The sequence below is a fragment of the Hippichthys cyanospilos genome, chromosome 5 (genome assembly GCF_059441005.1).
Source record: "Hippichthys cyanospilos isolate Australia breed blue-spotted pipefish chromosome 5, RoL_Hcya_1.0, whole genome shotgun sequence".
Classification (NCBI taxonomy): Eukaryota; Metazoa; Chordata; class Actinopteri; order Syngnathiformes; family Syngnathidae; genus Hippichthys; species Hippichthys cyanospilos.
Genome location: NC_142373.1, coordinates 16,509,560 through 16,522,558, shown reverse-complemented (window position 1 = coordinate 16,522,558; position 12,999 = coordinate 16,509,560). Strand labels below are relative to the sequence as shown.

Sequence of the window (12,999 nt, the reverse complement as noted above, 5' to 3'; positions counted from 1 at the left end):
AATAACGTAGCTACATTTGGCCTATTTTATAACAGAATGTCTTTTAAAGTTGGGGGGTGGGGGGTGGGGGGGGGGGGGAGTGAAGTATGCAATGTGCTGCTATCATACTTGTGGCGCAGCTGCGGGGGGATTAAATGAAAGCACATGATGTAGCCGCCATGTGATCAGCCGCAGAATTGGGCTAAGCGGACTCCTTTTCTTTCCTGCCCCCCGCTTTTTTTTTTTTCCTTTCCGAACTAGAGGCCGAGCCGGGACGGGCCGGCTTGGCTTTTGCGGACTCCCCGTCATGGCGTCACCGCGGCTGGAGACGTTCTGCTGCTCGAATCGGGACGCGGCCACCGAGCTGGTGGTCACCTTCCAGCCGCTCCTGTTCGGAGTGGTGACGGCGGCCAGCGCGGTCGTGAGCCTGGTTCTGGCCGTGTTGCAGATCCTTCCCAAGAGGAAAGGCTACAGGAGGCTCGGACAGTACCCGCTGCCCAGACCCGCGTCGTCATCGCGCATACTCTTCATCGTCAGCGTCTGCGACATTTTGGGATGCGCAGGTGACGCTTTAACCCCACATATGCGCATGCGCTAGCCATACATTTCGCTTGCGGCTTTTTAACCCTTTTCTTTCACTTTGTTGCTGCTTTTGGTTATCCGTGTTTGAACTTGGTCAATTTTTACTAACAGACTTCGTAGGAGCCCTCATCAGCTTGTGTTAGTTCTGCTTCGATGTACTCCCCCCTCCCTGATACAAAATAATAAATCATTGAAATTGAAACAACGCATACACACAGGTAGTTTTTCTATCACAGCGGGGACATGCGATTGACATAACCTCGCACCTAACCCAGGCGTGGGCAAACTAGGCCTGGGGGCCAAATGCAGCCCTGTTAACTCTTTCAGTACCAAACATAAATATTGTGCGCACACACACACACACACACACACACACACACACACACACACACACACACACACACACACACACCTTTATAATATTTTTGCGGTATGGCATTCTATTATTTCGCATTTCCGCACCTTTCCAGGGCAACAGAATATTGTGTGCTATGTCTATGAAAAAATGGGTGCTGCCATTGAAAGATTGACTTCCATTCTTCAGTTACACTTGCATGTAGGTCACAGCTGTGTTGTAAGTGTGGAAACACTGCCATCCATTGGTCACGGTTAGCACTACATCCTCAATTGGCTTCTTATATTGGAAAAGAATTAGTCGAGGGTGTCAGCTCTTCTCCGTAAAAAATGCCCTCAAAAGGTGATCTGCACTTGTGGGGTCCACCTAATCGGTCCCCACAAGTCCAAGATGTCCCCACGAAATGTAAAACCAAGGCTTTTTACCCAACCATTCAGCAATAAACAAGGGAACAAACCCACAAAAAGAGAGCAAAACCCAGGATTTGGACCACACCATGATGCAAAAACCAAGTGTACGCCAGCACACACACACACCTTTATAACATTTATAACATTTTTGCGGTATGGCATTCAATTATTTACATGTTTACATTTTTACAACAAACTGCCACATTTGCTCTTAAGGCAGAGGGATGATTCAAGTGGATGCATGGTGGCACAGTGTCTATCGAACCCTGGGAGAAATTTTGACCCAACTCTGGCATTTTGATGTTTTGGATGTGTGATAGCAAAGGAAAAGCATACAAAAAAAAACAGTAGGAGGTTAAAATATTGCATAGACGACTTTCATTGTGCCACGCTGTCTTCCCTTGTAAATGCTTCCAAACGGAAGGTCAAGAGATACACCGCATAGGTGCCCATGTCAGGCTCATTTACTGCCATTCATTCAAAATTGGAGATATTGTCAATTTTGGACATATGGAAAATTTGATGTTCAATCATGCATTTCTCCTTGATTTTTGCATTTCCCCTTTTCAACGGCAACTCGTGAACTGATTGCAATTGACATTTTTTTGTTGACACCCTCCGGGTGACGTTTGCGGAACTTATGACATTTACAAGGACGAATTTTCATGCTCGTAAAGCAGTTTGAGTGTACTTGACTACGTCTTACTGCAGAATAAGTCAAGGCAGCCGTGTGTTACCTCACCAGGCATGATTTTGAGATCTTCACTGTGGGTGGGTCTACCTGACACTGTGGAGCAGATTTCCCTGGCCAACAGCACCAACACATGGCCGGATGTCTTCTGCCTCAGCAGCGCCGTAAGTCGTCCTAAAAACAAAATCACAGTTGCTTTAAAGAATCTTGGTTGACACGCCGTTGTATGCTTGCAGATGTGGATCCAGTTGTTCTACAGCGCCTCCTTCTGGTGGACATTTTGTTACGCTGTTGATGTTTACCTGGTGGTCAAGACGTCTGCTGGAATCAGGTGAAGCATAGGCTCTTAATAAACGTGAAAAAACGTCCCTGGCATTGAATGAGTTAAGTAAAAAAAAAAAAGGTTGGCAGGATTCGATTCGAAGTGGGGGGGGGGGGCTAGGATGAGATGTTCAAGTTGTGCACGCCCACACCTCACATTGAAGCTCAGTCAGATCAATGTGACTGCATGCTGTTCATTAAAAAAAAAAAAAAAATATATATATATATATATATATATATATATATATATATATGTATCCTGCGGACCGAATGAAACTTCATTCAAGGCCAAATCTGGCCCACGAGCCGCAGATTTGACACACTGGCATTGTTTTACTTAAATGTTTACCTTTGTGTTGTATTTTGTCCAAGGATAGGACAAAATACCACACAAAGGTATTTCTTTACGTCAAAGACATTTCACATTGAACGAAAAAATTGAAAGAAAACACTAGGGAGCTGAAATTTCACCCAGACGGTGACAACATGGCGCGACCACTACCAGGAGTGTACCATCCCTTTGCTAAAATACTATGAGAATGGTGAGGAAGAAAATTAGCCCAAAATGGTCAAAATACTGCACTTTGGGAGTCACATATCTGCACAAATGCACTTTAGCTGTTCTTGGAGGATTTTCCTGACATTTCTCCGCAAAAGTTTTTGTTTCCACTTTCCACTCATATTTTATCCAGGTCTGCTTCATTGTCTTGTCAGTTTGCTTGGATTTAGTTCTCTGGTTTCTTGGTCTAGTTATCTCATGTCACTTCTTTGTTTTATATTTCCCTTCAGCTAGCTACCGCTTACATCTGCCCGCATTTGTCATTCACTTGTGGTTCATTTGCATGACGATCGGTTACGAAAAAGGGATGGAAGCCCCCTGGCCCGTAATGTTCCTTTGGCTGAACGTAATTCCTTGCTAAGCGTCGCAGGGAGTCATACTTGAAGTAGTTCAGAGGAGATTTACAATCAAACCCGGCCAAGGCGGCCAGAGGACAAAGAGCTGCGGCGCGTGTCTCATGACTCCTTCCCTTTCTCCCTCAGCACCATTATCCTGTACCACATGATCACATGGGGTCTGGCTTTGCTGCTGTGTATCGAAGGCGTGGCCATGCTTTACTACCCCTCCATTTCCAAGTAAGACAAAATCAACTTCTAAATGAGGAAAAAAAAAGTTTGACATTACATGTTCGTGCAAAAGGAAATGTCATCTGATTCATCGATAGAATGGTCATTAAAACTAAAGCCCTCTAAGTGTATACGTAAAATATATGCGTTTTGAAAATGTGCATTTTCAGTGTTTACATTTGCTATTTGTTTAGCTGTGAACAAGGCTTTCAGCACGCCATTCCTCACTACGTTACCACGTACGCGCCCATGCTGTTGGTCCTGGTGGCCAATCCCATCTTCTTCAACCGGACCACATCTGCAGGTCAGCCTTTTGGAATAAATCAGAAATATAATGCGCAAAAAAACAAAAAAAAACATGTTTTCTTTCCTCATTCAGTGACATCGTTGCTCAAAGGACGTCAAGGGATCTACACGGAAAACGAGCGGCGGCTAGCTAGCGCCATAAAAATTCGCTTCTTTAAAATTATGCTGGTCTTCTTTATTTGGTAGGTTTTTTTTCTTTTTCTTCAACACAGCGTGTTGTTTTCACGATGATGTGGTAATACTGCATATTTTTTATGTCATTATGATGCTCCAGCTGGATGCCCAACATCATCAACGAGAGCCTCCTCTTCTACCTGGAGATGCAGGGGAACATCGATGACAGCAGCCTCAGGAATATCAGAAACGCTGCCCTCATCACATGGTTCATCATGGTACATATACAATTACTTCCTCATATATATATATATATATATATATATATATATATATATATATATATATATATATATATTACCGATTGTTCAAAAGTGATCAGTACTAACGGCAACTGTCAGGCTGTCAGCAGACGATATGCAGGGGTCAAGAGCTGCTAGCTAGCAGCTAATTTACATTCGATGCTGCGATAAATGCTGACAGGCGCTGTAAAAAGCAATGACAGCTTAATGAGGTCATTTTTTAGTGCCCTGAATTAGCGATTGAACATGATTTTACAACGATGTTGCGCTGACTCGTGAGTCAGTCTAGTTTGTTCGAAAGTAATCGACCATGTGAGCGCTCGAGTGCTGCTAGCTAGCAGCTTGTTAAATTTTAGCACCCTGAATTTGCGATTGAACATGATATCCATACAACATTGTGCTGATTTGTTAGTCAGCCGTTTGTTCAAATGTGATCAGTACAAATGGCAACTGTTCAGGGTGTCAAACTGATGATATGGAGCACTCTATTGTTTAGCGGCTAATTTACACTAGATTTAGTGCTCTGATTTAGCGATTGAACATGGTTTCACAACAATTTTTTTCTGACTTGTGAGTCAGTGTGGTTTGTTCGAAATTGATCAGTATGAACGGTAACGCTCAGGCTGTCAGCAGACCATATGAGCATTCGAGTGCTGCTAGCTAGAGGCTAATTTAGGCTGGACGCTGGGATAAATGCTGGCGCTGTACAATTGAACATGGTTTCATAACATTGTGGTGTTGATTCAAGAGTCAGCCTGGTTTGTTCAAAAGTGATCAGCACAAACGGCACCTGTCAGGGTGTCAGCGGAGAATATGGAGCACTCAAGAGCTGCTAGCTAGTAGCTATTTTATGCTAGACCTTGCGATAAATCCTGGCAACAGGCGCTGTACAATAATACATCATCAGCATAATTCCTTTTTAGCGTCCTGAACTAACGATTGAACAAGATTTCAGAACGTTGTCATGTTGACTCGCGGCTCCTCGCGAGATCTCGTCCTACGAGATCCCGTCCCATCCCTGCTGTCTAACGATCAATTGTGACGTCGAGCGGTGTGTGTTTTGCGTCTCAGGGGATCCTGAACCCCATGCAGGCCTTCCTCAACACGCTGGCCTTCCACGGCTGGACGGGCTTGGACGTGGACCTGAGTCCGCGGGGGAGGCGGGAGCTAGCCTGGGACTCGGCCTCCACGTCGGTGGCCAACGCGGGGGGGCACAACTCCTTGGTGGGGACGGCCCTGCTCTACCAGAGTCACGTGCAGGAAGCCAAGAAGAACATGAACGGCAACGGGCAGCCGCAGTCCGACGCCATCAGCGTCCTCTCAGAAGGTAATTGGCGCGGCGGCGCCGCCAATAGCTCGCCGATGTACGAGGGCTGGTGATGAGGGATGAATGGACTGTTGCTCGTTTTGACGGAACATCCAAAAATGTGAGCTTTTATTTATGCAGCATTCCGCACACTGTGAAGAAGTTCTTGTTTTTACCATTACTGTTACTGCCCCCTGCAGGAGATAATGAGAATAAAGCTTGGAGTACTTGTCACACCCTGCAGAATTGTTTGTGTATGACAGTCCTTAAATTGTGGGGTGCAACGGGAGGCTTAAAAGTGAACCTTTTTGGCTTGAACGTTAACATTTGTTGAGAATTTACTTTTTTTTTGTTAATATTAAAAAGGATACAACTTTTGGTTAGTGTACACTTTTTAAAATTGAATTTACAGTCACCGTGGCAAGCGGGGAGGCAAATTGCTTTCTCTGTCCTAGGGGGCGGCCAAAATATAATTGAGAAGCACTGGGCAGTACAATTCAATTTTTAACACCATTAGGAAGGTCGGTTTGTTGTTGTTCTTCCATTTATTAGTCTTCAGGCCATTTCACAAAGATAACGCGACCATTTGACCATTTTGGGTCATTTTCCCCCATATCATTCTGGCACTATATTAGCCAAAGGATGGCACACTCCTGGTAGTGTGATAACTAAGCGGTCGAGCCATGTTGAACTTTGACATGTTGGGTGAAATTTCAGCTCCCTAGTGTCTCCCTTTGATGCTTCCACTTTGATGTGAATTCCACGTGGACAAACTAGGATTCAATAAATCAGGGGATAGGCAGTAGGAATCTTGGTGTCTAAGTGTGTGACACAAAGTGATGTTTTGGTACTGTAATACGGACTTTTTAATTACACATTTAAAAAAAAAAAATACTATCATTTCTTAACTCATTCAGTGCCAGGGATGTATTTTCACGTTTTTTTTTAAGAGTCTGGACATTAAATCCCAGATACGGTACTTTGGTATTAAATTGATACTTAAGTACATTAAGGACATTCATTTCCAGATACTTTAGTATTAAATCGATACTTAATTATTTAGGATTGGATGTCCGGACTCTTAAAAACAGTGGAAATACATCTCTGGCATAGAATGAGTTGTACGGATGCAAGTGCGTTTTTCTTTAAAATTAGATGCAGCATATTGATGAGTGATGCTCTCACTATTGTTATTTATAAACGAGCTGCAACGGATATTGATTGGTTTATCGATCCTAAACACATATTCATCAACATAAACAAAATTCAAAGAAAAAATAACCACAATAATTTAGTACAATTTATATGCTCCAGAGGAGTACAAAACATATCTAGTCCTAGCCCTGCGTTCTATATAATAAAAAAAAACAAAGTAATTGCACAAGTGATTATTCATATAGTAAATAGCCCAAACAAAAGAAATAAAATACCTGCCATTAATAAAAAATGAAGAATGAATGATACAATTAAACACGAAAAAAGGATAAAAACAATAGCTCTCGTATCTCGCTTTGGATCTTCATCCCGAGTTTTTCATTTCCTGTTTTGCTTGTGGGGGACAGAGCCACGTGATGCTAACTTCTCCCAGTGGGTCACCGTCATTATTAGAATATAAGACAGATTCGTTCCGGTCCGGCCGAGATGTCACGAGCCCGAAGCAGCACATGGCGGGGAAACTGTCTGGAAATGGTCACTAACCTTTTCCCCCTCCGAGTGATGTCTCGTCTGGGTTCGTGTCCTGTCCCGTGTCCTCCTTATTGTCCAAGCGCTCATGTCAGCAGGACGGCCAACGTGATGTCTTTCAGTTCCAGAGGAAGGCATGGTCAAGCAATTAGCGAGGCCCAATTCCGATATCGCCAGCACGTGTGGAACTAATTCCTTTGGCCTCGTTTCCAACCAATTATTTTCCCATGTGAAATGATGAAAGGCAGCTCAGTGGGCTAGCAGTTAGCATGTCTGCCTGGCGGATGAGATGTCCATTGTGTAGTTGCACATCCATGCCACTAGGTGGTGCAGTGATACTCATTGTTAAAGTCTGCAAAGGTGTTTTTAACTTTTTTAATTCCTGTCGATTTAAAAAAGAAAAACATACATTGTCTATTGTGATTTAAGAAAAAAAAATCAGCAGTGTTTTATAGCATTTTCTTCTGGTTAAAATGTTTAAAGATATTGGCACTCCTATGTTAATGTTCCAGATCAACTTAGGTATTATTCATTGTTTTCTTTTTTTGTTGTTGTTGTTTTTTTTTTTATTCCTCATCATAACAGTTCAGATACTCTTGTTTTGATAACAATTGAGTTTTTTTTGTTTTTTTTTTAGGTACTTTGATGCACTTTTTTTTCAGTTTCAGACTAACTTCTAACCCGTATAAACGCACCTGAATAAATGTCCTCGATCATTTGCACGGTCAAAAAATGTTTTCTAGTTTAGATGACAATTGACATTTTTTATTTCAGACACTTTTATGCACTTGTTTTTTTTTCAGTTTCAGACTAACCTGTAACCTGTATACAGACTATTAAAAAGTTAAAATTTGTTGGAACTTGATTCATATTCATTTTTTTTCTTTTGTTAATGTTACAGGTCAATTTACTCATACTATACTTATACTTTATTTTTTAATAGATGTTTTTATTTGTTGTCGCTGCGGCAAGGTGGGGGGTGGGAAATTGTAACCTGTATAAACCCTGTAAAAAGTTAACATTCATTGAAAGTTGATTTATATTGCTCTTTTTTTGTTAATGTTCCAGATCAATTTACATTTATTTTTCCATTTTATTATTTAGCATTAGACAGTTCAATTGGTCAACAAGTGTTTCTAGTTCAGATAACAATTGACTTTTTTTTAATGGAACTTTGATGCAGTTTTAAGGGGTTTTTTTTTCGGTTGCAAACTAACCTGTAACGTGTATGAAGTTTTTTTTTTTTTTTTTTTTTTTTTTTTTTGAGTTAATGTTAAAAAAAGATACAACATTAGGTCTACTGATACAATTTTGGACATGAATGCTGAACTTTACATAACATGCTGTCCTTTCTTAAAATGTTTCTATGTGCATACAATATACTAAAAGTATAGTATAACATTTAATGTTTTCAACTTACGTTTTGCATGGCTTTTGTTGCTCTTTTACTGGCGTGCTCTTCTGTCTTCACTGGTCTGTACCTTTTTGAATTACCGTATTTTTCGAACTATAAGGCATGCTTATGCACCTTAAGTATGGATTTCAAATTGAAGTTGCATAAAATTTGACTCATTTCCTGTAAAAAAAAAAAAAAATCCCCGATATATGCGCCCTAGATTTGGAAATTTCCAAAAATATACCTGTTTGTTGAGACTGCGCCTTCTAATGTGGTGCACCTTATAGTCCAAAAAAATACGGTAACCATACATGGTCATGCATTTATTTTGAACATTCTGTGTGATACGGGCCACAAATAAAGATTCATCATGTATTTTTCTATCTATGCACCCCATTTTTGGAAATTTCCAAAAATATACCTGCTCATTGTGACGGTGCCTTATAGCTGGAAAAATACGGTATCCATACCTGGTGTTACATTCATTTTTACCATTCTATGCGACACCCAAATAAAGATTCATCATAGACATTTTAAAACCTGTCGACATTCCATTATGACCCTATCCTCCACGTTGTAATGACTTGACAGGCAAGAAAGAATTTTGACCACTCACTATTTCATTATATTCAACACAATTTGTTGAAAGTTCCGTTTTTCCTGCCATATTCTTAGCATAGACGGGAAATATTTTTGACATTTTTATAGTCGGTTGCATGAACAATGCATTGAAAAAAAATGTCATGACTTCACCCTATTTCCCGGTATTCAGCCGACATATTTCCCAGAATGCATTTGCAATAGAGGAGTGCATTTAAAACAAATCAGTAATACAGTGCCCCCTTCCCTTGTTTTGTCTCGTTAGGTTCAGAATCTAGCACAGTTGAAATCCACATATCCAGCGAGCTCCCTGACTATGGCGATATAGATGCTGATGAGGAATCCTTGGGGACGTCAGGGAAGCACTAGCCAACATCACGTCGCTCTAAACTACTGTTGCTGGTAAAAAAAAAAACAAGTTCGAAAGTAGTTTTTAGAATCTGTGACACGACTCGTTTTCTAATTCCCCTGTGTGGCCACTGACAGTAACCTTGAGAACATGACAAGCGTGTTGTTCTCCTTGGTGACTCACAGCAAAGAGTTGGAGGTCTTTCCCACTAACGTAGTTTTTTTTTAATTCCTGTATTCCCTCTTGCCAGTCTTGTGTTTTTGCACTTTTTATTAAACAGCAAACTTTTTTTCCTACTTATCCATTGGTACCTCAAGTGTGTTGTGCAAGAGGATGGTTGAGCTGTATTATGAGACCATTTTCGTAATCCTATGCTGGTAAAATTTAGAAATTGTAACTCGAATGGGTACAAAAGTATACGATGAAATATCATGGGGACATATTCAAAATTATTTAACTATTTCGGTACAACAGAAATAAAGAAAAAAAATATGAATTATTGGAAAAAAATGCATACTGTGTATATATATATATATATATATATATATATATATATATATATATATATATATATATATTCACACAGGGCCATGCTCATGTCAGAGTTTAGTTTTGAGTTATTGATGAAAAAATGAATTTTCAACATCGATTACTACAAAAAACCTCCTTCTGTAATGTCAACTTTCATTTACCTGCAGCCAAAACTCTCAAATTGTATAATCGATGTGTATAACACAAGCTGTTCAACGACAATGCGCATACATGAATGTTTCAAAACTTTAAACGTTTTTCAAAACTATGGGTTTCAAATAGGCATCATTCAAAGTGCTGTATAGACATTTAAATATTTACAGTATATATTTGCATATGTATATCCATTTTTTAAGAACAAAAAAAATAAAAACTAATGATTAATGATCACTAAAAGTTTCAGTCTGACACGCAGTTTTTTAAAGAAATTATACAATATATCGCTGGAATTTTGCAAGGGGAAAAATAGCACAGGGTGGATTTAGCATAACATCCCATTAAACGCGTTTGAAAAAAAAAAACACACACAAAAAAACGACAAAGAAATGACGCAATAGAACGCACAAGTGTTCTGATATCAAAATAGAGTGATTTATTTGAGACACTGAACGACTTGAATGTTTTGTCTTGAAACAGGTGACCACACCCTAGACCAGGGTGCGCCGGAGACATAGTAATAATCGTAGCTGTCACAGCGTTTTTACCCACATTGGCCACCAAACCCACAACAGCCCAATTTCTCAGTCTGACACAGACAATAATGGCTCTGAAAAAGTCAGAAAAACGATGGACCACCCGTTGACATCCTATTGTGACATCTGACCGGGAAAAAAAAAAAAAATGTAAGGATCTAGGTGGGCCCGCGAGAGAAAAAGAGAACGTCAGCCTTTGACTGTCAGCCCAAAAAAGGAAAAGAAAAATGCAAAAGTCACCGTGAGGGGAAAAAAAAAAAAAGTGCACTTCACATTGTATGAGCGCGAGTTTACGGAAAGGAAAAAGAAGAAGAAAATGTCAGGGTGTGACGAATTGGGAAAAAGTGTATTTTGCTGCTCAAACCACAAAAAAAAAAAAAAAAAAGGATTTGATTTAGATTTGGATGGTTCACAAAATTAGGTCAGAGGGAGGAAAAAAGTACCCCCCTCAAAAAAAAAAAAAAAAAACAAGTGTAAATGCTGACACACCACAGTATATGTGTGTTGTAATGTGGTGGGCGTGGCTTTGTAGAGCCCATTCAACACGCAATATCAAGACGCAACCAAGAGAGCGAATGTGATGATTTTGTCAATTTCGTCGGGTGTGTGCCGTGACCGGAAGAAAGATGTTTGGAATTAAAAAGCCCGTCAGCAAAGACCGCTCTAGCCATTAGTGAGCCCCTAACGTGACGTCAATAAGGTGGACTGTATATAAACATATATACACAGTATATAAGTCTGTGTATTAATCTAATTTACATATTTTTACATTCTTTACATGTACATCCAAAAAAGGGCAAAAACTCTCTTTGTAAACCACTCTTCATCACACTTTTTTTTTTTTTTTTAAATGTCCGTATTGTTTCCAATTGTTGAGCTAATTGGGCCAGTTTGGGGGTGGGGGGCAGGGGGCTCCACCTTTCTGCTTGGGCCTGGTCTTGGGCCGAGCCGCCCCCCCATCGGAAGCGAGGCTTCGCTGAGGTTGCTGACCCTCGTCGTTTCTCCGCTGAGTTGCTGGGAGGAATTCCGCGGGCCTTCTTGGCGCGCGTCTCACTTTAGTCGTCCTTCCTGCCAAGCGGCTGGACCGCAGAGGCCCGCCGCAGCAAGGGGGAGGGAGGGGGGGCGGGGGCAATGGCAGCGCTTCCTCACGAGATACCTCGTAAAACGCAGGGGGTCGGCGCAAGCCCCGACGTTGTCCTCGCTGGGCTCCGTTAGAGCCAGTCATCAACACGCGCCAAGTCCGACGGCTTTAGCGTGCGGCGACTCCTCCTTTGTCTGTTTTTTTTGTCGTTGCTGTCGCTCCTGTGAGTTTATTTTTATATTTAACGCCGTCTGGGTGCCACGCCCCCCCTCCGGGAGCAACAAAAGCATTTGCTGATGTCTAAAGAAGTCAGTCTGCTGCACATTCCGACAATTGGCCGACCAAGTCCGCTATTTCCGCAAGTCGAGGACGCATACCTGCAGCGGGGAAAGGATTGTTGACTCCTGGTGAATCCGATTGAATTTTTGCATCACATGCAAACACAATAATGTTGAAGAGAGGCGGCAGAGCTCTGTTTATGACTGACTGATGTTATTTGGGTGACGTAACTAGAGCTGGAGGGGGAAAAAAGTTGACCTAGTTGGCCAAGTTGATCAAAAATATCTGCCTTGAACCCATGTTTGTGCCATTTCTTTTATAAACGGCCCTCACTTGCACACACATAATGTTGCCAAGGCCGTAAGGGAAAAAGACTCCTCCAAAGGAACAAGAGTATATCGAAGGTTTGGGAACAGTTCCAAATCAGAAAAAGAAGTGACAAAAATAGAGTGGAAAGTGGAAAAAAATCATCCCACATCAGTACTTTAAAATAAAAAAAATATATATCTATATATAAACAGATGCAAAGACCATCTTGGTATATAGCTCCTATAGCTAGCTGTCGTATTGGCGTAATTTGACTGTCAAGTGAGCAAAACCCCTCAAGTCATACTTCCTTGGCACACATATACCAACAGATGGTGCCAAAGCAACGCTGTTGTTTTGGTCTAAGCACAAAAACAAAAAGAGCAAATAGTTTTTTTTTTGTTTTGTTTTTTGCGAGTTTGCCTGGGCTTCACTGTACGTGAATTATTTGTAGCTGAGGTTGGCAAGCAACTTCATATTATCTTCTATTCTCACTCTCTCTTGGTCTCAAAGTGAATTCATGTGGGGGTGGAAGGAGATCTCGGTGTGTCTGGACCGCATCAATTATTCTACAAAAAGGAGGTTCTAGTA

General features: G+C 41.1%; 2 protein-coding genes across 4 annotated transcripts in view; one reads left to right on the top strand and one right to left on the bottom strand.

The window, feature by feature from the left end:
* The first annotated feature begins 89 nt into the window (after window positions 1–89).
* gpr143 (G protein-coupled receptor 143) lies at window positions 90–9,819 on the top strand. Its single transcript, XM_088414827.1, has 9 exons — window positions 90–542; window positions 2,072–2,181; window positions 2,254–2,348; window positions 3,380–3,472; window positions 3,658–3,767; window positions 3,843–3,951; window positions 4,044–4,161; window positions 5,257–5,512; window positions 9,436–9,819. Exons 1-9 carry the CDS (start codon window positions 287–289, stop codon window positions 9,537–9,539), a joined length of 1,251 nt encoding a protein of 416 aa, XP_088270953.1. The 5' UTR covers window positions 90–286; the 3' UTR covers window positions 9,540–9,819.
* Window positions 9,820–10,617: 798 nt separating this feature from the next.
* The window catches only part of tbl1x (transducin beta like 1 X-linked), a 32,535-nt gene continuing 30,153 nt past the window's right edge, over window positions 10,618–12,999 (bottom strand). For all 3 annotated transcript variants that reach the window (XM_088414824.1, XM_088414823.1, XM_088414826.1), the window contains one exon: window positions 10,618–12,200. In XM_088414824.1, coding sequence (XP_088270950.1) covers window positions 12,174–12,200 — 27 coding nt within the window. In that variant the 3' untranslated portion in view covers window positions 10,618–12,173. The remainder of the gene's footprint in view (window positions 12,201–12,999) is intronic.

Excerpts from the sequence above, each read along its gene's own strand:
- gpr143 (XM_088414827.1), top strand. The coding sequence starts at position 287 with ATGGCGTCACCGCGGCTGGAGACGTTCTGCTGCTCGAATCGGGACGCG. Across the intron at positions 3,473-3,657 it reads TACTACCCCTCCATTTCCAA|CTGTGAACAAGGCTTTCAGC; the intron begins GTAAGACAAAAT and ends CTATTTGTTTAG. Across the intron at positions 3,768-3,842 it reads CAACCGGACCACATCTGCAG|TGACATCGTTGCTCAAAGGA; the intron begins GTCAGCCTTTTG and ends TTCCTCATTCAG.